At 38.2% G+C, this 24,436-nt stretch overlaps 1 protein-coding gene across 2 annotated transcripts in view; it reads left to right on the forward strand.

The window, feature by feature from the left end:
• The first annotated feature begins 9,352 nt into the window (after nucleotides 1–9,352).
• trrap (transformation/transcription domain-associated protein) overlaps nucleotides 9,353–24,436 on the forward strand; it is an 87,347-nt gene continuing 72,263 nt past the window's right edge. Inside the window, exons 1-22 of one of the 2 annotated variants that reach the window (XM_055004647.1) lie at nucleotides 9,353–9,409; nucleotides 9,990–10,157; nucleotides 11,107–11,156; nucleotides 11,436–11,546; nucleotides 11,945–12,049; nucleotides 12,462–12,545; nucleotides 12,900–12,956; nucleotides 13,173–13,298; nucleotides 13,974–14,051; nucleotides 14,427–14,515; nucleotides 15,068–15,164; nucleotides 16,225–16,363; nucleotides 17,140–17,218; nucleotides 17,822–18,056; nucleotides 18,163–18,499; nucleotides 18,967–19,064; nucleotides 19,255–19,449; nucleotides 19,597–19,788; nucleotides 19,879–20,044; nucleotides 20,157–20,413; nucleotides 20,878–21,078; nucleotides 22,342–22,493. In XM_055004647.1, the coding sequence (XP_054860622.1) occupies nucleotides 10,058–10,157; nucleotides 11,107–11,156; nucleotides 11,436–11,546; nucleotides 11,945–12,049; nucleotides 12,462–12,545; nucleotides 12,900–12,956; nucleotides 13,173–13,298; nucleotides 13,974–14,051; nucleotides 14,427–14,515; nucleotides 15,068–15,164; nucleotides 16,225–16,363; nucleotides 17,140–17,218; nucleotides 17,822–18,056; nucleotides 18,163–18,499; nucleotides 18,967–19,064; nucleotides 19,255–19,449; nucleotides 19,597–19,788; nucleotides 19,879–20,044; nucleotides 20,157–20,413; nucleotides 20,878–21,078; nucleotides 22,342–22,493 (2,948 nt within the window). In that variant the 5' untranslated portion in view covers nucleotides 9,353–9,409; nucleotides 9,990–10,057. Of the gene's footprint in view, nucleotides 9,410–9,989; nucleotides 10,158–11,106; nucleotides 11,157–11,435; nucleotides 11,547–11,944; nucleotides 12,050–12,461; nucleotides 12,546–12,899; nucleotides 12,957–13,172; nucleotides 13,299–13,973; nucleotides 14,052–14,426; nucleotides 14,516–15,067; nucleotides 15,165–16,224; nucleotides 16,364–17,139; nucleotides 17,219–17,821; nucleotides 18,057–18,162; nucleotides 18,500–18,966; nucleotides 19,065–19,254; nucleotides 19,450–19,596; nucleotides 19,789–19,878; nucleotides 20,045–20,156; nucleotides 20,414–20,877; nucleotides 21,079–22,341; nucleotides 22,494–24,436 lie in introns of those variants that run through there. The other variant, XM_055004648.1, reaches the window with a different exon arrangement.

Raw genomic sequence — 24,436 nt, forward strand, 5'->3', positions numbered from 1 at the left:
GAAGTTAAGATTGGTGAGATGTGATGTTACCAAATATGACTAGTAGGAAGTTTAACAAGATATGTGGAAATATGTAACCAACAAACCACTGTGAAATAACTCGAAACATGTTTTATATTTTTGATTCCACAAAGTAGCCACCCTTTGCTTTGATGACAGCTTTGCAAACCCTCGGCCTTCTCCCAATGAGCTTCATGAGGTAGTCACCTGAAATGGTTTTCACTTCACAGGTGTGCCTTGTCAAGGTTAATTTGTGGAATTTCTTTCCTTCTTAATGAGGTTGGGACCATCAGTTATGTTGTGCAGAAGTCAGGTTGGTACACAGTTGACAGCTCTATTTGACAACTGTTAGAATCCATATTATGGCAAGAACCAATCAGCTAAGTGAAGAGAAACAACAGTTCATCATTACTTTAAGAACTAAAGGTCAGTCAGTCCGGAAAATTGCAAAAACTTTGAATGTATCCCCAAGTGCAGTCACAAAAAACATCAAGTGCTACGACGAAACTGGTTCACATCAGGACCACCCCAGGAAAAGAAGACCAGGAGTCACCTCTGCTGCTGAAGATAAGTTCATCCGAGTCACCAGCCTCAGAAATCACAAATCAACAGCACCTCAGATTAGAACCCAGATAAATACCACACAGAGTTCTAGTAGCAAACACATCTCTACATCAGCTGTTCAGAGGAGACTGACCAATCAGGCCTTTATGGTCAAATAGCTGCTAAGAAACCACTACTAAGGATAACAAGCAGAAGAGATTTGTTTTGGCCAAGAAACACAAGGAATGGACATTAGACCAGTGGAAATCTGTGTTTTGGTTTGATGAGTCCAAATTTGAGATCTTTGGTTCCACCCACATGTCTTTGTGCGACGCAGAAAAGGTGAACGGATGGTCTCTACACGCAGGTCATGGTAGGACAGGCACATTTTCAGCTGCTACAACAGAGAGGCCATTCATAATCTTGTGACACAAGGAGGTATGTGAACAATACAAACATGGGTGTGAGGATTTCACTTTGATATTGTTGGCAGAACCTATAGAGGAAGTTAAGAAGTGTTCTTTGTTCCTGCCTATACCATCACTCCTTTACCACTCTCCATGCAATGTCTAGAACTGCATATCGTTCCCCTGTACAATGCCAAGTGCAGTGCCTGGTATCTGCTCTGTTGTTAGATCAGGGCCTTGGTGTGGGCAACAAGGTCGCAAACCAGCTTTTCTCAAGCGGTTCATCATAGTCCGAACAAATAATCTCAGTTGTAAACACCAACAACTCTATCAGCAGTCTCTGTAGCCAACCACAAATGATTTTGTAGATGGACAAGTTGGATGTTATGATCCTGCGTTCAGGTGTTAACGTGGCAGATTTTCTGTTCTGTCTCAGCTGATTTCTTAGATGACAAATGGTTGAGTTGTGGACATTTAAGTGCCTGGTCTTTCTCTTGTATCCATCATTTCAGTAAAGCTGCATTTAAATGTGGCCCTTTACAGTTGCTGATTAAAGGAATATCTGTGTGCTGGTAACTATCTGATCATCTGCCTTTAAAGCCACATCTGACTAGTGTGTGGTTTAATTCAGTGGTTGGAAATTTATCACTAGACTCTAAAACTTTTTGTGCACATTGGGCTAAATCCAAAACCTTCACAATTAAATTTTTAACTACATCTCTAAGTAAAAAGAATACACGTGAAACACATGGATAAGGAGGCTTCAAGGTCTTGTAGGGTCAGAATTACAACTGTCAATAAAATGGAAAAAATCATTCCAAATGCAGGTCAAGTGAGTCTTCTAAGTAAAGCCAGCAGTGAAGGAACAGGATGTGGTGGCAAACAATTAGCACAGTTGCCTGCTTAGTTGGAAAAGGTCAATAAAGCCTGGTGTGCAGACTGGAAGATATACCACTGTGCTTTGAATCATGCTCCAAATCACAAGTCAATTAGGCTTTTCTTTTACTGACAGAAGCATTTGAGCACTGACTGCACAGTGCTCAGTGCTGAGATTTAAAACAGCAAGGAACTCAGTTGTGTGATTCCCGATTTGCTCTAAATAACAGATCAATCAAAGCACTGTTATTTGAGTGATTACATGCACAGGTCTTTGTTTTTCTCAAGGCTGCACACCTTTCACATATATTAGTGAGTAAATGCAATGCATGACAGTGCAAGTGATTCATGATGATGAAATATTTGCATATTACAGAATTTTTCCATTCTACTTTCCTGCATTGTTGACATACACAAATATATCAATGAAATTAGAAAGATAGATAATTAATTTGCATGTAAAATAACATGAAACACCTTTTTTCTTTAATAGGCAAAAGTATTACATCCAAGTTTACTACTCTAATATGCTTCTAACATTTTACACAATTACTGACAATTAACAGAAAAGAATAGTTGTTTCTGTATTTTACATAGATTTGTTGGTTAAACGACAGCAAACGTCTATATTTTCAGAGGCTTTCACATTAAAATATGTTGAATAAATGTTTTAGATATCTATCTATCGATCAATCAATCTATCTATCTATCTGTTTATCTATCTGTCTGTCTGTCTGTCTGTCTGTCTGTCTGTCTGTCTGTCTGTCGGTCGGTCGGTCGGTCTGTCTGTCTGTCTGTCTGTCTATCTATCTATCTATACCTAGTAAATTAGAATTAATTATATAATTAATTTACTTGTTTTTACAAATTTAAATATCCTTTATTAAAAATAAAACTGTATAGCACAATATTTTTTAAAAAAAATGTTTTTAAAAAAAGGAAAAGAAAGCATTACAGTGTTTTCATAAAATGGCCATTCTCTACTTTTTTCTGTTATTTTTTGATGCCCCACCTGATGTTTTATTTTTTCCTCATATACATCAGAAGAGCTGTGGTTTTCAGCCAAACAGTGTGAAAATTCTCATATCCTGTAGCTAAGTAGTGTAACTAGCTGTATTAGGGACATTAAGAAGTGGCTGTCATCCAGCTTTTTACTATTAAATGAGAGCAAGACTTAATGCATTGTGTTTGGGGGATACTGATCTATCAAGTTTTGATTCAACGACTTTGAGACCTGGGGTCAAAAATTTTGGGGTGATATTTGACAGAGACTTTAAATTTAACAAACAACTTGACACTGTTGTCAGAGCAAGTTTCTTTCAGTTGCACCTTTTAGCCAAAGTCAAGCCTTTGTCAAATGGCACCGACCTTGAAAAAGCTATTCATGCTTTTATTAGCTCAAGACTGGACTACTGCAATGCAGTTTACACTGGCATCTGCCAGTCATCTATCCACCGCCCGCAACTCCTGCAAAATGCCGCAGCGTGTCTTTTAACAAACATCCCCAGGCGTGACCACATCACCCCAGTCCTTTACACTCTCCACTGGCTGCCAGTCCAGTCGAGAATTCTTTTTAAACTTTTATTGTTTGTTTTTGAAGCCCTTAATGGTCTTGCTCCCCTTTATTTATCAGAGCTTTTAACTTTATGGGACCAAAGAAGAGCTCTGAGGTCTTCCAATCAGCGGCTGCTTGAAGCACCCAGGTCTAAATACAAACACTGGGGTGGCTGGGTGTTCTCTGTAGCTGCACCCAGTCTCTAGAACAACCTTCCCCCCCAACATGTGCACCATCACTGACCTGGGTCTTTTTAAATCACAACTCAAAACCTTCCTGTTTGAAATGGCTTTTCGTACCTAGTGGCATGGTGACATTTTAGTACTTTTATTTCTTTTAGATGTTATATTGTAGTGCTGTTTCATTTTATATTTCTAAATGTTTCATTTCAGAAGTCATTAAATAACACTGCTGGAGGGTGAATGGGTCATGGATTGTTAAATGGTAGGAAGAAATAAAAACACAAGGTTTGTTACATAAAATCTATATTCATTTTTTTTAGACTTCTCATTTTTAACTTTTATGTGGACTATTTAATACTTGTACCTCTTTGGATCTTGAACACATTTTGAAGCCTCTGACAATTTAGAAAGAAAAAGTGTTTCCTTGGTGAAAATGCTGCAATCTTTCAACAGTTTAACTATAACACAGGGCCTCAACTAACTCTAGACAGATTTTTTTTTTTATGAAGGTCACAAACATTGGTTTTATATTTATCTCTGTGTTCTATTTTATGAGCATGCCATCTTTATAAAGTAAAATCTTGCATTTAAACACACTTAAAGACACTTTACATCATCTGATTTAGCATTTCTAAGACGTCTAAAAACATTTCATATACTACTAATTACAACTCTTCCTGTGATACACCTACAAGCGGAGGCTGGTAAAAAGCAGATAATGAATGTGTAATATGTAATAACATCTTCATAGGAGGGCAGCACAGTGACTCGGTGGTTAGTGCTGTTGTCTTGCAGCTACATCTCCAGCCCCCCGCGACCCTAATGAGGATTAAGAGGTGTATCGATAATGGATGGATCTTCATAGGACACAGCGGTTTATGAACTCTTTCTCAAATGTTTGTATACAGCTTAGAAATGCAACACCGAGAACTTAAAGTTTCTCTTCAGTCATTGATTCAACATCTAAAAACTCATCTGTTTGTATCATATTTAGAAGTCGTTTCAGTACTACAGTCCCTACCTGCCATATTTATGTAACTCTACATTCTTGTAGTGTCTGAAATGTGCAGATCTATGAAGTCCCTGCCTCTCTCCAGCTCCAGCTGCCACTCTCACACCAGATTGAACACACCAGCTCACCTATGACTCTGCTCAAACATTATATAGATGTGTGGCACTACACAATGGCAAGTTGAAATACTCCCGTAATTGTGTGTTCGAACCAGAAACCAGTTCTGAAGAAAAATAATAATACAGAAAGTCCCACTCCTCAAGCGTACAGGATTGTTCCTTTAGGTTTGTTATATGTGAAACCTTGGAAGTCTGAATCGATGTATTTGAGACTATCTTCAGGACTCTGAAGCTTCAAGGCTGAAATGCTCGGCTATGGTGCTGGGGCTTATTCAGCAAATAATATCTCCTCTATAATATAAAAAGAGATTATATGGACAAGTTATCAAGGTAAAAATGGTGATCTTCACCAAAGGGGTCTTTTGAGGAAAGTGTTACCTAAAAGGTTACTCTCATAATATTTAATTATTATGTACACTATAAAAAAAGTAACAGATTATTTTTCCATATTTTTAAAATAGAGAAAAACATCAATAATATTACAAAAAACAGTGTGAAGTTACATCAAAACTATGAAACATAAAATTTTCACAGAAAATTTGCATATTTAGCAGAATTTTATAAACATTCCCTTTTTATTTAATAGAAGAAAGTGTTAAAGTCAAGTTTAAATCTTTAAATATAATATACTATAACATTAGATGAACAATTCATAAAAATCAATAGAAAATACGTTGGTTCTGTAATGTTAAATGAAGTGTTTGTAAATGAGAGACATCGTGTAAAATTGCAGAGGTTTGTGTGTCAAAAGTCTATTTTATCGGTCATTATTACATATTATTGCTTTCACGTCTGTAAATATCCTTCATTAAACATTAAAAAAAATACACAGTGCATTGTAGAATTAAGGCTGGAAAATGCACATTAAATATAAAAAAGCATTTTGCAATTATTTTAAAAATATTACATATTACAACAATAAATATATCCAATTTTAATTTATGCTACATATAATAATAATAATATATTATTTATAAAGAAAATTTAAAGCAGTTATTTTACAGTATTTTCTGTTTATTTTTTAATATTACCTACTAAATACTATAATAATAATAATAATAATAATAATAATAATAATAATAATAATAATAATAATAATAATAATAATAATACACTACAGCAAAGTGTACAGTATTTTTTGTCTTGAATTGTAGAAGATACAACTAAATGGAAACATTAAAGCAGAAGCTTTTCATAACTGTCCATACAGTAAGTACAGTACTTAAGTCAATACATATTTACTTTGCACCTCTCTTAGTTTTCAGTGCACATTAATGTGAAGCTCACTTTCTAAGATGCTCAATGATGAAAAGAAAGAAAGAGACATATAAACAGCAGTATGTGAACATCACCTTCAGTAAACAGGGTTTGGTATCTTTGCAAAAGCCTGTGCAAACCATTTCCTATCACTGGTGACAGCCCCTGCCTCTCTTGATTAAACAGAGAACATTTTAGATCCTGACATCACACCTATTTTCTGCTTACCAGGACAGAGACAAAAGCTACCAGCCAGCAACTGCTCCTGGAAATGGAAAATTCAACACTGATTACAGTAGGGGCAACATTAAAGCATTTAGATTTTTCAGGAGTGTCTGCTCTGAGTCGTCTCCATATTGTTTTCTTGGGTCACACTGAACACATTCTGCAGACTTCAGGACTGAGTAAAAAGAGTGAATGTCCATGCAAGCTTTAAATGCATGAATAGATTTTGGGCCATTGTTGATGATTCAGACTAGGTCTCAAGGAAAGTGCACTCCTTTCTATAGAACGAATAATGCAACGGTGAGCCGGCTTCATCATAAGGGCATCAGCAGCCGCAGCAGTGCACTGAGAAAACACAAATCTAATGGACAGATGAGTGGTTTTGGAAAGCCGCAGAACCAGTGTGTCATCCACTCTCCCCTCTCAGGATGAAGCCCCTCTCAGAAAAAAAAACCACACACACTAATGAAACAAACAGGACAGTGCAATAAGCCTGAGACAAACATCTTTTAGCAAATCATTATTACTTAGGGAACAGAGAGTCCAAAAGAGAATGAGAAAGTCATATTATATGTCAAATTAACTCTTACATCATATGTGGCATTCACTGAAAGGAATATCTCATTTCTGCTGTCCTTTTTTTTTTTTTTTGCAAGTGCTTCAGTGTATGGAAGGAGGCGGCTGTGAAGGAGAGAATTATGAATTAAAACCCATTAGCAAAGCTTGGTGGTAAGAGACAGGCTTGATAGATTAGGCAAGATAAATAATGACCATCTTTCAAGCAGACTTCATTATCTCCAAAGCTATTAAAACAAGCATTATGAAAAAAAAATATCAAGCCTTGTTGTCATATACTTCCATTTGCGAATCAGAGCAGCATGCATGACAGCAACTTAATATGGTCCTGATGAAGCTCGGGGGGAATTTTAAAAATAACCATGTCAGGTAATGGATCCTGATATTAGATAACAAGTGTCTGGCTTATGTAGCTGACCAGCTCAATATGAAAGGGAAAAACACAGTCAAGAGGATCAGTGATAGAGCTATTGCAATATCTACTTGTGGGATTCATCCTTTCAAATATTACTAATGGAGAGCTAACACACAAAAAACAAACAAACAAAAAAGTTTTAAAAAGCCATGACAATGAATTTTAACAATGTTGAATTGACTCATTAAGTCTAATATTTTGCTACTGCAGAAAGAGTGGATTTATGGAAATGATTTTCAAAACCTGCAGCTTTTGCAGTCATTTAACAAAGAAATTATTGCAAAACACACACACACACACTACCTGTTCATCTGTACTAAATGTTACACGTCTCTTCTCCTAACTTCACAAAAGCCTCAATTATTTTCAAAAATCAAAACACATAATGAATTTTAAAATTCGGTAAGAGAATGAAGTAGAAGTTCCACATTTGTAACAATTCAGGCACTTTTTTGGTCTGTTTTATTGAAAGTGGTGTCCTGGCCCATGCTGGCACAGTTTTACAAATAAAGCACAGTCCCTCATGTATTTTCATTTGTTAAAGGTTGGCTTCTGTTCACTTTGCTTTGAGTATGACTAACTTTGGAACATAGAGAGTCTGCAGACTCAGGCAGCTTCAGCGGGCTGCCATCTGCTGGTTAAAAGTGACCACATCACATAATGCAGCAGTAAAAACACATCTATGTTAAAAATTAGTAAAGAAACGTAGTTTTACTCAAATATCACTCATCTTATGGCCTATCTAATGTAATTCTTTATTATCAATTAATGCTATAATCTTTCTGTGATGGAAATTCTGTGTTTACTGGTTTTATTATATTTCACTGCATATATTAACCGTGTGCTCTCTCATGTGAAGGTTTGTCTCTCATCTAGTCTTGTTTGTATCAGGAGGCCTACTTGACCCTGACACTATTACAGACTAAAAACTGACAGATTCATAGACTGCATGGACAGACTGAGCCCTACTTCTCTGCCCTCTGCTGGAAGAGGTATGAGAGATCAACTTTGCTATATGATGGAATGTGAACTTCTCCCTCTTGTTATGGGGAGGCATTAACCCTGTATGCATATGTATGGTTCTTTGCAATAAATACCTCTGACGAACATCTACTGTTTGTTAGTTTACTTTTTGTCAAGTTTCCACAGCATTTTTACAAGAAATGTTTATTCACCTCCAGCAGTCCTGCATCTGTGCCAAATTAATTTAACAACTTTTAAGCAATTACAAATTTGTTGGATTGCTTGTTGTAAAAACCATTTCCCTACATACCAACATTTCAAACGTTTTTCAGAAAACGCAAAACACATAACTAACCAATAATCAATGACTGTGTTAATTCTATTTTTCACTGCATCAGCAAAAGTCTCCGGAATATATCAAAATCTATTTCATTTTCATGCGTTTTATCACTTCAGTATTATTGCTAGTATCATATCTAACTTTTCTATTCTAGACTTACACTTTACTGACACTTATTTGAATTGTAGTAATGCATCACACATCTTATTGCTTTACTATTAGACACTGCATTTATTGTCATGTTATTGTGTTTCTGGCACAAGAATTTCCTTTAATTACTGAAGTCATATCTTATCTTATTATGTTACTTATAACTGATCTATACAATTTAAAATGAACATTACATTTAATAAAGTAATCTGTTAGTTTTTTGCCCGAAAGACCTTATTAATAATATAACAACTTACCTGAACAACTAATCTACATAGATTAAATGGAAAAAGATGGAAAAATTTCCTGTGTAAACTCCTTGCCTGAAATGCTGTTATCTTAATTATTTTGCAGAAATATTTAAGCACTATTTTTATTGTCTACACAACATTGGAACACTTTCAGACGTGTTTTACATTCGCCATCACACAGATATTGAGCAGCTATGTCAGACTACCGCCATCGAGCAGTCTTCCCTCGCCCCACTGACAGCCAGAAGACCATCGAAAACGATGGTCTTACATCCACCATTTTAACTAAGTGTCCTTCCGCTGGTACTAGGACAATATCTTCTGACCAATAGAGTCTGTTTTTGGACATTAAACGTCCATCGAATCACTTTATGCTGTAATTAAGACCAATAACACATCATTACAATGTATTTTTACTTCAGTATGGAGATATGACTCGCAACACGCGGACTGATATCACACATCCTTGCTTGTGAGCAGACAGCAGCTCGAGCGCGGCGGATACAGAGAAGCCACGGTTTCCTGTCGGTGTCGCTGGGTGAGTGCAGCGGGTTGGCTTTGTCTTTGAAACTTTGCAGAAATGTTAGGTGTTTTTACAGCTTCTTGTAAATAAGTGGCGTTTGAACATGATTTTATCCGAGTTAAGCTGCTTTCTCTTTTTGGCCTGTGTTTATTTTCTCTTCAGCAGAGTTAATGTTGGGTGATGCGCGAACGCTTTCTTTCTTAGGGGAAGCTAGCTCACGGTTAGCTAACGGCTGCCAGTGTGCTCTGCAGAATCAATTTATTGTAACTTTTGCCGGTGTATTGAGCGGATAAATAAGTATTTAAGGCATTTTAACACGAGCATAATTCACATTTTGCGCTGAAAACCCAGTTTTTAATTCTCAAATACTATAGGAGTGCACAGTGTGCGAACTGACGCTTGTTATGATGTCATTACTGTGCGACACATAATCGGCAAGTTTGTAAGTGTTTTACCGGTTTGTTTGGAAACAGTGAATTAGAGTTTTGCCTGAATGTGCGGTAAATGTCGACTCTGTTTCTTAATTTAGATTAGCAACTATGCATGGCTTCCATTACCTGCGTGCTAAGTGTTGTATCTCCTCTGATTTAATCAGTGTACATGAGCTTAAGGTGATCAGCAAGATCTGTGCAGACTGCAGCCCAGTCTGTCCCTGCTGCCACCATGGCCTTTGTACCTGCGCCCAGCCCCACTGTGGTGGACCAGACCACACTTATGAAGAAGTACCTGCAGTTTGTGGCAGCACTCACAGATACGAATACACGTAAGTTAATAGACCTCAATGTGTATTATTAATCATGAGTCATATCAAATGTTTAAAAATGGCATAAAACTGCCCTAAGATTGTGCTGATCTAGAAAAAATATATTTATATGTAGTCAAATTTATAATATCAAGTGCAGGTTGTTTAAGTTAATTGTTTATTTAATTTGTGAGACAGTAAACACACACTTTTTAAGAGTTTAGTGATGTTCGTAAAAGCTTTATCCAACAGTGATCCAACAAACACAGGCGATGTAATTTATTTGCAGTGACTTAGTGCCAGAATTTTTTCATTTTACTTTGTACTTTATTTTAATGCAAATTTTTTCCTCTTCTTTAGACCGTAAAGTGCAGATAATATGGTTAATGTAAATGCAAATTATCCAAATAGTGTGTCAGGTAATTTAAGTAAAAATTTGTAATTATTTGGCAATTATTAAGAGTACTAAAAAGTTGTATGTGCAATAAGAGGTAATAAAGATGAATGAACTAAGGACGAATGAAAAGATTCATATTCAAATATAAAGGAAAGTCCTTGTAATATTTACTGGTTGAAATTGTATAGTTATATGTTGTATAGTTGCAAATCCAAAGAAATACCTGTCTCATACACAGTAGTTACTTGACTCATGTTATTGCATTGGATATTTTTTTACTTATTGTCAACGAAAAAAAGATTGTTCAATTGAGGTACGTGCGCTTAGCATGGGCGATGTGATGAGAGCGATATGCTTTAGTCCAGTCAAGGGTATGAGTGTGTGGGAGAGTGCTTGTTTGTGTGAGTGTGTTTGAGTCTGTTTCTACATGTACCCTTTGATTCATCTGGACGCTGAAAGTAAAACTGATAAGATCTGAGAGCCCCTGCTGAGCACATGGAGACAGCCGTGAAAAGTGGAACTATATCATTAGCAAGCTTGATTAATGGTGACACTCTGTCCTTCAACTTCCAGCTGATGAAACTAAGCTGAAGATGATGCAGGAGGTCAGCGAGAACTTTGAGGTAAGTTTGATGAATGTTTTTAGTTTGTGATGGAGTGGATTCATTTTCTTTGTCTCTGAAGATGGATTATGATGGATTTTTAAAGGGTTTTATGGATCTCATTAAAATGTAATTTTGTAAGATTTTTATTGAACAGTAACTGGAACTTGAGAGAAATACCTTTTATTTCTGATGTATTAAAGTAAGCATGCAGGAACAAATAAAAAGTTGCACAGCAGTGACACATTCATATTGAAATGAGCCTTGTAGCATATTATATCTTGAACTTGTCAATTTCAGAATGTGACATCTTCACCTCAATATTCCACCTTCCTGGAACACATCATTCCTCGCTTCCTCACATTTCTTCAGGATGGAGAGGTGCAGTTTCTTCAAGAAAAACCTACACAGGTATGTGGCTAAAGACAAATACACAGGCTTCTTCCTGCGCTTGCTAATGTTATTCTATTTCTAACTGCCTACTATCCTGAGAGAAATTCTGTTTACAGAAGAATAATAATTACGAAATACTAAACGTTTTCCTGACAGTGGTCTCTGTTGTTGAAAGCAGAAGACATGCAAGTCACAAGCTAGATTGTTACGGATATTATCCTTTATAGCCACCTTTGAATTAAAGTAGTAATTTACTGGTTTTTCCATCAGTTATAGAAAATTATTCTGGTACACAAATGACTGAAATTCATTAAAACACATGCCCTGAAATGAATGAATGTGACTAGATTGCATCAAATTATTTGAGTGTATACATGACTGAATTACTCATTTGAAAATGTTATTCATTTGTTCAGCAATTAAGGAAGCTAGTGCTGGAAATCATCCACCGCATTCCAACAAATGAACACCTTCGTCCACACACCAAAAACATCCTGTCTGTGATGTTCCGCTTTCTGGAGGTATGAGTTCTGTTTTTTTTCACAACATTGTACATTTCATGATTCATGCAGTTTCAGATTTATTCAGATACTTAAAAACTACATTGTGAAAATGTTTACTGCTTGTCGTAATAACCTGATTTTCTAATAGCTGTTTGTTTCCAAAGCTACGTAAATTCACATAATTTGATGGTAACTTCATATTAAGCACCTGCTTAATGCAGCAGAACTTGTTTTGTTCTTGGATGTTTTGCCAAGAAAATAATACAACAAGTGAGTTCCATTGCTGCAGCACAAATATTCAGTGTTGATGTATTCACAACTTGCACTGGGTATAGCGTAAAAAAATAAGGAATTAGTTTTAGATTTTATTATCCCATATAGCTATTTTTTTGGCAATTTCACATTCATGTTTTTGCATATTTTTTTTCAGATTGAAAGTGAAGAAAATGTGCTGATATGCCTTCGCATCATTATTGAACTCCACAAACAGTTCCGCCCCCCAATCTCTCAGGAGGTGAGCATGCATTTAACTTTATTTCTCGAGTTATGAAAGAATTTTACGAAGTGATATTAATATAACTATCCGTAACATGAATTCTATTAATTTAATTTAAACTAATCATCTGTTTAAATCTGTCATATTGTTTCCCTGGCCTTTTGTACGTTTGATTATTGCAGATGAATCATTTTGTAAATATTCACACAGTCATAACTATGACCATTTACAAATATGATAAATGACAAACAATAGGGTAAGAAGCACATATGTTATGCCAAAGAATCAGTTGGTCTCCTCTGATGCTTTATGAAAATAGGAACATTTGAACATTTTTGGATCAACATGTTTTCTATAATCCTCTTTTCTCAGATCCACCACTTTCTGGACTTTGTTAAGCAAATATACAAAGACCTTCCTAAAGTTGTCGTAAGTACAGCCTCCACAGCAGATGGCTTTGTTGACAGTGAAGAAATGTTCTGAGTTGATTGGGTTTTGTTTTTTTTTTTTTTTAAACTGGAAGCACTTGATAACTTGCCACTGTCTTGTCTTTACTGCCTTTCGTCCTTTCCATCTGTCTTTCTTTCCTTACCTGGCTGACAGTCCTAATTTTCTTCTCTTTTCTTTGAATTTTGCTCCTTCCAGGCCAGGTACTTTGAGAATCCACAGGTAATAGCAGAAAACACAGTTCCCTCACCAGAAATGGTGGGAATGATCACATCAGTGTTGGTTAAGACTGCACCTGAGAGGGAAGACAGCGAGACACGAACAGTAAGATAACAGTTTTTCACCATTTATATCTTCATTCTGTTTTTGTAGTTAATACTGCATACTCTTTACAGTACTGATTGTAACCAGTGGATGGTAGTGATGCATTGTTTTGACACAATAACAGGAGAGAGTGTGAAACTGCGGTAGTGCTCAAGCAGAAAAGGCGAAGAAAAACACATTATGCTCCTTTTTAGCAGTGACCTGTTTCACGTTCGTAAACAGATAACTGCTATGGAACATCTGTATGTGAAACTATTATAATTATTTTAACAATAATAAACAGCCCTGTGTTTAGGGAGCACTAAGCTCTTCTAAACAATGCAATTTTATCATTGGAATATGATACTGCAGTTAATGTCTATCTCACCGAGAAACATAGTCCTTAATTGACTGCCAATTAGATGTAGATTCTTTTTCCTAAAATGAGTGAACTTTTCCTTAAATTGAGAAACAGTCCTGGATATGGATTGTTGTGGGGGGAAAAAAATCTTGAAAATGTTCAAGAACTGTAAATAGGGCAGGCTTATTGGCAAGTCTCTTTTTAAACTCGAATTGTTCTCCTGTTCTTCAGATGGCAATTTTGTAGTTGCCGGAATCAGTTTTTGTAGCCAGCAGTTACGCCACTCGGGCCTTACAGTCTTCTCGTTCCGTTTCTCCTTTTGTTTCTGCCTCAAGCACACCATCATCCCCCGAGGATCCTTGTCTCTGAAGGTGCTGGCAGAGCTGCCGATCATAGTGGTGCTGATGTATCAAGTGAGTGAAATACTCCCGGACTTCTCTAAATACACCTGTCTTTTTACACAGCATCTGCTGACGTGGTTCAGTAAGAAGAGAAACAAATCAGTGAAAGAATTACAACTAAATGTGACATCTGCTTTGTATGTTAAATTGAATGTGTGAAACTTCAGATGTAAACACCAAGGACACATACAAACACATACAAAACTGAATTAGAAGGTTTGGTTTAAAATGCTGCTCCTCCTTGGAGATGGAAGTTAACTTGCCATTTATTAACATATTACCCGTCTGCAGTTTTTGACAATTGGAGTAGAAATTTGTATATATATTATGTGTATCAAAATTAGTTTTCTTATTCACTGAAAGTTTATGTTTGCTCTTCCCCTACAGCTGTATAAGTTGAACATACACAATGTGGTGTCAGAGTTTGTACCCCTCATCATGAACACCATCATGCTGCAGGTGTCTCCGCAGGCAAGGTAAAAAGCATCTGTGTGTCAGTGCATGCTTTAATGTATGTGAGCTGTGTAAGTTTCTTTCAGATAGGAGTTTGAGTGTGCCTTAAACAAATTTCCTTTTTACTGTACAGCCTTTTAAAGGGGTTTGGGCATGTTTAAGAGAATAATGTATTTTTTTTGCACTAAGTTTGTTGATAGTGTTGCTCAGCACTTTGCCTGCTAAAGCCAGGGTTGAAATCCATTTGGTGAAGTTAAAATTGTAGAAATTGGCCAAGCAGGAGGTGAAACCTCTTGGTGGGGGGGTGGGGGTGTTAAGCATTCCAAATAGCAGGGAAATGGAGCAAAGTTAATTTAGAAAAAATACCTCAATAGTCTCTGGCAGGTATAGAGAGAGTTTCTTCTGCATTCAGTAACAGCTGTGATGCAAACAAACAAGTCACCCATACAGAATTGACTCCAGCATGTACACCCACAATTACAACCTCTGTAACTGCCTCTGCTGCAGGTGTACAACATTATTAATGTTTTTGATGGGGCTAAGTGGTTTTTATATGTGAATTGTTTCCTCTGTAGGCAACACAAGCTGTATAACAAGGAGTTGTATGCGGACTTCATTGCTGCCCAGATCAAGACTCTATCATTTCTGGCTTACATCATCCGAATCTACCAGGTACGCTGATAGTGAGGTGTTGTATCAGCCCCTACCAGTGAATGGCTCAAATGAGTCATCTTGCCTTAAAGAAAAAATAGTTGTCATTTGAAACCGACAGCATTTCATTTGCATCTTTGTGTGCTCATCAAGTGAATCAAGCAGACACATTTTGAAGGTTTTTTTGTGGATATCATTTGTGTTTGTGGGTGTTAGGTGATTGGCAGGAAGCAGTGTAATATAATTTGAATATGAAAACACTAAAATTCGGAAGAATACAGATAAAAATTACTTTCATTAAATTAAATTAAGACTTTAAGTTTTTCACACTAAACAAGACTTAATGGTACAAATAGGTTCTTCTGAAGCAGTCTCCTGGTATACCGACTCTGTAAATGAACATTATCAGAAATGGTGTAAAAGAGCATAAAAACTCTGCCAATTGGTGCAGACATGAAAAAACTGTGATAAAACCATAGAACTTTTAACCCACCAAGAAAAATTCTATTAGTTGTAGCAGTACACTATTGTTTTTTCTGTTACATACACACTGTCTGATTCAATTAAAATGAAAGATAGATGTAAATAAATAAATGCGTTTTTTTTAAGGTACACAGCTAGCCTCGGAATACAGTTATTTTTAAAAAAAAAAAAAAATCATGATCAGTTGTCATCCATCCATCCATCCATTATCTATACACCGCTTGATCCTCATTAGGGTCGCGGGGGGGGCTGGAGCCTATCCCAGCTGACTCGGGCGAAGGCAGGGGACACCCTAGACAGGTCGCCAGTCTGTCGCAGGGCTACATACAAAGACAAACAATCACTCTCACATTCACACCTACGGACAATTTAGAGTAATCAATTAACCTCAGCATATTTTTGGACTGTGGGAGGAAGCCGGAGTATCCGGAGAAAACCCACGCATGCACAGGGAGAACATGCAAACTCCATGCAGAAAGATCCCGGGAAAGCCGGGACGTGAAGCAGGGATCTTCTAGCTGCAAGGCAAAAGTGCTAACCACTACACCACTGTGCAGCCCGATCAGTTGTCATATTTAGTGTTTTTCCTCCCTGTTAGGACCTGGTAGGGAAGTACTCTCAACAGATGGTAAAGGGCATGCTGCAGCTGCTGTCCAACTGCCCCTCTGAGACTGCTCACCTCCGCAAGGAACTGCTCATAGCAGCCAAACACATCCTCACAACTGACCTACGCAGCCGTATGTATATGCACAAACACTAACGCACTCGCACACAGATGCATTTAAACTAATGTTACATGGTATAATGAGAAGGGTGATTGCATTTTTCTGTTGTACCAGCTCAAGGTTTTTTCCACAATGCATGTCAGCTTTTTTTCTCAACACCAGAAGCTCAAGAAACTTTGAGGCTAATTGAAGTTTAATGTGTTTTTTTTTCCTGGTCAAAACATTAGCAGTTTGAATTCTTTCTAAGACACACTTCACTTTTGACATTTCACGCTTCTGAAATAACATTTTTATTAGCTGTCAAACTGTAGCTGTAGAACCTCATTTTGATTTGGTGACTGAGAGGTGGAAGTGAGAGTGAATGAAATGGAATAAAAGCTCACCCATCCATCAGTGAAATCTTTAGACAATGTCACATTTTGGGTAATTTTTCTCAGTTATACTGCAAGTTACTTCTGCTTCTGTGGCTCAGAACATTTTCAGTGATTTAGCTTATTTTCTGAAAGAGATTTGACACTGTATAGTTGCAGAAAACTGAGGAAATGATCTAACCACATGGTTTATTCTATGGGTGTCACTGTGTAGAGGTCCACAGTGCAACAGCTATATCACAAACCAAGCAGATTTTGTTTTGTATTCAGATTGAATATATAAATCTAATAGATCTTATTTCTAATAAAGGTTCAAATTTCAGACTTTTTTTTCATCCATCAGCTATGCTCTGAGGCACACCTAACATCTTTGAATCCTTTATGTTAACATATATATATTTCTTTTTTGTGTTCTAGAGTTTATCCCGTGTATGGACAAACTTTTTGATGAATCCATCCTGATTGGTTCTGGCTACACCGCTCGAGAGACTCTTAGGTAAGTTCTTTGTAAGTGTACTCACGATCATTAGAAATCCTTGGTGTCAGTGCCGTCTCTTTCTCTCATGGATGATTTCTCAGCCAGGTGCAGGTTAGGTGTCCTAGCATATTAATCAGGCAGTTCTCAGTGCTGCAGAAATTCTCTGGGAAGCTGAATGCAACACTGCAGCACAGATCGCACTGTCAAGTTGTCATGTACCCCCACATCTCCAGAGGGCATGCTGCCTGCACATCCTCCCTCTGTTCGATTTTAAAACATCCTTGACCCTCCTCAGTTGCCAAACTAGCTCACCTCATCAACAAAATAGCTGTCATTTCACATTAGTATTACATAGGAAACAGGGCAGTTGGATGAAATCTGGCAGGACTATCAGTGTCACTCATCAGCTCACCTTCTCTCTCCCTTTCTCCATTATCCCAAAGCTACTTTCCATCTCTGTGAAGCTATTCGTGTCTACAGATTCCCTGATTTCTGCCTTTTAGAAAATGTTGGTTCACTGAAGCACAGTCTTTTCAGTTTTTGCTTATATTCAGTCAGTAACGATATATGATTATAATTCTGCTCGAAATGTCACAGCTACATATCTGTCTTTCTTTCCAGACCTTTGGCTTACAGCACACTAGCCGACTTGGTACACCATGTTCGTCAGAACTTGCCCCTGACAGATTTATCACTAGCTGTGCAGCTCTTCGCCAAGAACATAGATGACGAGTCGCTTCCCAGCAACATTCAGACCATGTCCTGTAAGCTGCTACTCAACCTGGTGGACTGTATCCGCTCAAAATCAGAACAGGAGAACGGCAATGGACGGGACATCCTGATGAGGATGCTGGAGGTTGGCAGCACAGATCTAGGATGAGTTGAAAATACATTTATGTATTTTTAGATGTAAATGAAAAGATGTTGACTTTTTTCCCCATTGTCCTTGTCCTTTTACCCAGGTCTTTGTGCTGAAGTTTCACACCATTGCTCGCTACCAACTTGTCTCCATATTCAAGAAGTGCAAACCTCAGTCAGAGATGGGTGTAGTCGACTCAGGGGCATTACCTGGGGTACCAGCCACACCCACTCCATCCACCACCCCTGCCCTTCCACCACCTGCTCCTCCTACTCCTGTCGCAGCAGCACCTGCACCACCAGCAACACCCTTTGACCGACCTGGTGAAAAGGAAGACAAACAGACGTTTCAGGTTTCAGACTGCCGCAGCTTAGTCAAGACTCTGGTTTGTGGAGTGAAGACAATTACTTGGGGCATCACATCTTGCAAAGCCCCTGGAGGTGAGAGGACACAAAAACACATTTAGTTTATCAGTCTGAATTTATTTGTACAGCAGTTTTCCAAAAAAAAAAAAAAGTATGTTACACAAAGTGCACAATAGAACACTGACACAAGTTTATTAACATAACATATTCTAAATGAAGCACTGATAAAAACAGGAGTTAGGGAATTGAGGAAATGCTATCATATATACATGGAATGAGGAAACACTAAAGGCAGGATAAATCAAAATTTCAAAAATCGATTTTCTTATTCATTTAATGTACAGGTGACACCTCTTAAAACCAAATACATTTTAACTAGGATCACCCACATTTATCCCTGCTGTACTATTAGACACTTAGAAAACATCTATAAATGTGACCAGTGTAAAAACACATCTTTACTAGTCATTTTATTAGGGGACTTTGTCAAAATTTGGACTTATCTGCATGCAATGTTTAATTTTTGTGTTGTTTGCTTTCAGAAGCTCAATTTATCCCTAACAAGCAGCTCCAGCCAAAGGAGACCCAAATCTACATTAAGCTGGTCAAATATGCTATGCAGGCCTTGGACATCTACCAGGTACAACCCAAGAACAAACAAAAACTGTACCTCTAGGGTTTTTGCAATAGAGTTTTTAATACACTCTGGTAGGCATAGATTTTAGAAAGCTTGTTAAACAAAAATGAGAAAAGATAAGTAAGAAATGACTCAGATAGCATAGAATCTGTAAACAAAACACTGTAACAGCTCTCATGTCTCTCCTGTCCAGGTGCAGGTTGCCAATAATCAACAAACGTATATCAGAGTGGCCAACTGCCAGACTGTGCGCATGAAGGAGGAGAAAGAGGTTCTCGAGCACTTTGCTGGTGTCTTCACCATGATGAACCCCCTCACCTTTAAGGAGATTTTCCAGACCACTGTGCCATACATGGTGGAGAGGATCTCCAAGAACTATGCATTGCAGGTGCATGCTAATTCTATAAACAATAAATGTATCAATATTAGATTTGTATCAGGGGTGATAGAGTACATACATAGCAGTTAAAGTTGTATGATTTTTGTGTCGCTTCATCACTTGCGCTCAAACACCATTTCTTTTGTTGTTTTCTAGATTGTGGCCAATTCTTTCCTGGCCAACCTGTCAACATCTGCTCTATTTGCCACCATCCTAGTAGAGTATCTTCTTGAAAGACTGCCAGAGATGGGCTCCAATGTTGAGCTCTCAAACCTCTACCTCAAGCTCTTCAAGCTAGTCTTTGGCTCAGTGTCACTCTTTGCTGCTGAGAATGAGCAGATGCTCAAGGTAAATATTTTTTTTTTGTTATTCTTTTGTAAGGTCACATCTTTTTTGTGCCTTTGCCTTTCTTTACAGTGTTGACTATCCTTTCCTCAGCCACACCTCCACAAGATAGTGAACAGCTCTATGGAGCTGGCCCAGTCAGCCAAGGAACCGTACAACTACTTCTTGCTTCTCAGGGCTCTTTTCCGCTCCATTGGCGGAGGCAGCCATGACCTTCTTTACCAGGAGTTCCTACCCCTTCTACCTAACTTGCTGCAAGGTAAGAATTCACAAAACCTTACTCTGAAATGAACATAAGTCAAGTACGGAAAAGTAGACCCCCCTGTAGTTCTTCCATTCACACCAAATTTCCAATCTCCTTTTCCCATTAGGTCTGAACATGCTGCAGAGTGGTCTTCACAAGCAGCACATGAAGGACCTGTTTGTGGAGTTGTGTTTGACCGTGCCAGTGCGTCTGAGCTCCTTGCTGCCCTACCTGCCGATGCTAATGGATCCTCTGGTGTCTGCCCTCAACGGCTCTCAGACTCTGGTCAGTCAGGGCCTTCGTACCCTGGAGCTGTGTGTGGACAACCTGCAGCCTGATTTCCTCTACGACCACATTCAGCCTGTGAGAGCTGAACTCATGCAGGTGGGGGGTTGTTTTAATAATAATGATCAATTAATATGCAGCCCATTTGAGTTTTTAATGTATTGACAAAAATTTAAAAAATTATATAGGGTTTTTAGATAGCAAGTAAATCAATTAATCATTCTCAACCAGTTAGCTTCTCTGCCCTCTAGTGGTGATAGAAGGCATAGCAGTAATTTCAGACACTGGAGCAAGATGACTCACCTGCCTCTGTATGAAAACACTGTTGGACCGTTCACACCTGCACCTTAACTTGGTTTATAACTGCAGTTCTGTAAACATTGCTGCTAATTTAAAGTGATTCTTCCAGCTAACTTTTTGCTGATATCTGACAGGTAGTGACTTTAGACATTACAGTTTTGACAATGATGAGCTGTTCTTGTAGAGATTTGCAGTGATCGATGTAACTACCTTCCCTTTTCAAGACTAAAACTTACTTATCTCCTTCTTACACTGTGCCCCAGGCCTTGTGGCGTACCCTCCGTAATCCTGCAGAAAGCATCTCCCATGTGGCTTACCGGGTGTTGGGAAAATTCGGAGGCAGCAATAGGAAGATGTTGAAGGAGTCTCAGAGACTACATTATGTGGTGACAGAGGTCCAAGGGCCCAGCATCAAGGCCGAATTCACTGACTGCAAAGCGTCCATACAGCTACCGATGGAGAAGGTGAGATATAATGATGTGCATAACAGCCTCTATTTTGTCCAAGTTTTGGAATGCTTTGACTTGCTAACACTGCCGAAAACCAGTTTAAATGCTCTTTCTTTCCCTTTTTATCTTTGTATTTTACTTCGAAAGAGAGAATTAAACATAAAAGAGCTTGATATTCCTCATTATTGTTCTCCACTGAGAGCAATATATCTTTGTCACAGGTTTGTGTGTGTGAGAGAGAAAGTGAGTGAGGAGATGTGTGTGTGTCCTCCAGGTAATTAAATTCATCTCTTGTTTCTCCTCCTCATCCCCAGTCAGTAATCATCAATCTAGTGTGAGCCACCTTGACGGCATTATTTACTCTCACTAATGGCTGCTGCTTCTTCTTGGCTATCAGTCTGTGTGTTTGCCATCATCATGGGCATGGGCAACACACAGACAAACCCACACGTTTTCACATGCTGAACACCCACATGCACAGGCTAAAGGCACGAATCTCTAGCAGCAGCCATACGGTTAGTTGGCACATTAGGGAAAGACAGCTTGAAGTGCTGTAAGGTAGACAAAGAGATCAAATAACAGTGATGTGAATAACTTGAAGGTAGTACATCGTGTAAAAACACTCACATGGGATTTGAGCTGCATATCTTTTCTATTCTCTTCTTTTGCCTTTGAAGCTGTTCCAATTCCCTTTTACCTCCTGTATCTTTTTTTTTACTGACCTTTTCAGAAATGTTCCCCTTTAAGTCCATACTCTTTAATGGCCTATGGATAAAGTTCTTTCTTTCAACTTTTCTATCCAAAATATTTTTAACACTTTAAATGTATCTCTAACTACAAGTATTACAGTACTTGAGCCCCAGTACGGAAATATTCTGATATCCTAATGTACTGACAGGTCTACAGTTCAATTATGCGGTACCCTCATCTTCTCTCATCCTCCCTCAATTGTTGCATTCCTCCTCGTCTTCCACTCTCTGTTCTGACTGGCATTAATTAGTTCATTTTCTCCCTTTTAAGCGCCTGGCTGCTGTGGCTTGTCAGCCCATAATGTAGAGATGATAATGACCTTTGCTCGACCAGATGGCACTTTGCGTTACTTCTGGCAATTAATGACATATATTGAATATGCAATATAATTCCCATATTAAAAATGTGAGAGTATTGGCATTTTTCTTTATAGTTTTTTTATTTAATAAAAAAAAAAAAAAAAAAAAAACAACAACAACAACAAAACAATGGTTAAGATTTTGATGTCCACGCTGTGTTTCCTCTAAGGCAATAGAGACAGCCCTGGACTGCCTGAAGAGTGCTAACACCGAGCCGTACTACAGACGACAGGCCTGGGAGGTCATTAAGTGTTTCCTGGTGGCAATGACCAGTCTGGATGACAACAAGCACGCTCTCTACCAGCTTCTGTCTCATCCTAAGTGAGTAAACATTCTGGGTTTGGGTTTGGTGTGTTGTGTGTTGTTCTTTTAGGTTCAGGAAGTATTGTCTTTTTTCAGTGGATAATTAAATATCTAGAATTAATGTAGCTACCATGACCTGACAGATTTTAATGGTTTTTTTTTTGCATTATGTGCTACTGTGGATTACTTCTTAATACTAGATTTTTACTCCTGCATTATATCTACACAAAATCCATGCTGTAGCCCATGTAAGATGCCTACGTTGTTGTGAGAATTTGTACTTGTGCGTTTCAGAGCTGTGAAAGTTGTGAAATATCAAATTAATTGCCAACTGTTTTAGTAATAGATTAATTGTTTTGACTCTGTAAGGAAAAAATTTAAAAATGCTTTTACTCTGGGTTCTTAAATTTGTATACTTTCTGTTCTCTGTCCTCCTCTATGACAGTAAAATGATTATCTTCAGGTTGTGGACAAAACAAGACAGTTGAAGATGTCATGTTCGGCTCACAACTTTGACATTTTTTAAAATCCTTTCCAGACATGTTATAGACCAAACTAACTAAACAATTATTCAAGGAAAAAAGAGGACAGATTAATCGTCAGTGAAAGTAATTGTTTATTACAGCCATAATGCACTGGTATGTTTGTGTCATTCTGCAGTTACACTGCCAAAATGATAATTATCTGTGCGTTTTCTTAGCCACAGTGTTGTATTTCTTTGTGTTCTTCAAACCATGGAGTCTGAATTGGCCATATGTTAAACGTTAGTCTTCCCAGTTGATAGGAGTTGATGAGGATGTATCTAATGTGTTTGCATTTGAGTCCTGACACAGTTAAGCCTCTGATCAATCACTCCCCTGGTTCTATCTTTAATTGACTCAACTTGACCTTGGCCTCTACTCTTGCCACACCTTTTTCTGTGTTGCCCTCTCCTAATCCACCCTCCCCACCAGGTCCGTATACACATCATCCCCTATCCCCATCACTTCTTCCTGCCTTGCTACCTGCTTACGTGTCCTGCTTTCTAACTTCTGTATCACATCTTTGCTACACGCTGCTTCATCAATTCCCTCTCAAGAGCGAATATTGCTAATTACACGTTTGCGGGCCACCCACCTTCTGGCAGGCTTCACTGAAAGGCAGAAAGGCATACATGAACAGACGAACAGGAAACGGGGTGGTTGTCGGGTGGGTTAGTCACATTACCATCATTGATCCCCGGGCAGGGCCTAATTGACTTTCCCCTGTCTGTTTATACTACACTATGCCCCTTACACTCTCCTATCATTATGTGCTAACACACACATGCACACAAATACATTGTTGTGCACATGGGGATAATGAAGTGTGTCAGTTATGATCAAGGGGGCTGTGCCTGCCGCCTCTTCAGACATCTCGATTTGCAGTGTTCTTTTTCTCTTGAAAGAGTTTGTCTGCTTTTTTCCTCCCTCTCTGCCTCCCTTCATCATCTTCCAACTATCTCTCTCTCTGCCTCAGTACCTCGTCACTGTTAAAACAGAAAAAGAAAAAAGACACATAGAGCAATTCATGAAATGCCAAATTGGCAGAATGGAGCAGCTACGAGTGGCATGCTCCTGAATGAGTGAAAGGCAATTGATCTGACATTCTGTTGACCATGCCACCCACCACTTTCTCCATCCTGCATGCCCCCCTACTGCACCTCCCCACCACTCCCTCTCCCCTCCCCCTCCAAAGAGCAGTTTTTTAAATGGCAATAATAAAATGAAGCGATCCATCAGGTCTGCCCCTGGCGTGTGGCATTATAAAACACAAGCTCAAGCATGGAGAAAACAGCTGCTCAATCACACCACGGCCTAGTTGCCTTCAGCGGCAGTAAATAACAAAAATACCAACAGGGGACAAAAATGAAGGAAGAGGAATAGAAAGGCAGAATGAACAAAGAGGAGACAGAACATTTAAGGACAGAGAGAATTAAAAGT

Source organism: Amphiprion ocellaris, chromosome 18 (assembly GCF_022539595.1).
Source record: "Amphiprion ocellaris isolate individual 3 ecotype Okinawa chromosome 18, ASM2253959v1, whole genome shotgun sequence".
NCBI lineage: Eukaryota > Metazoa > Chordata > Actinopteri > Pomacentridae > Amphiprion > Amphiprion ocellaris.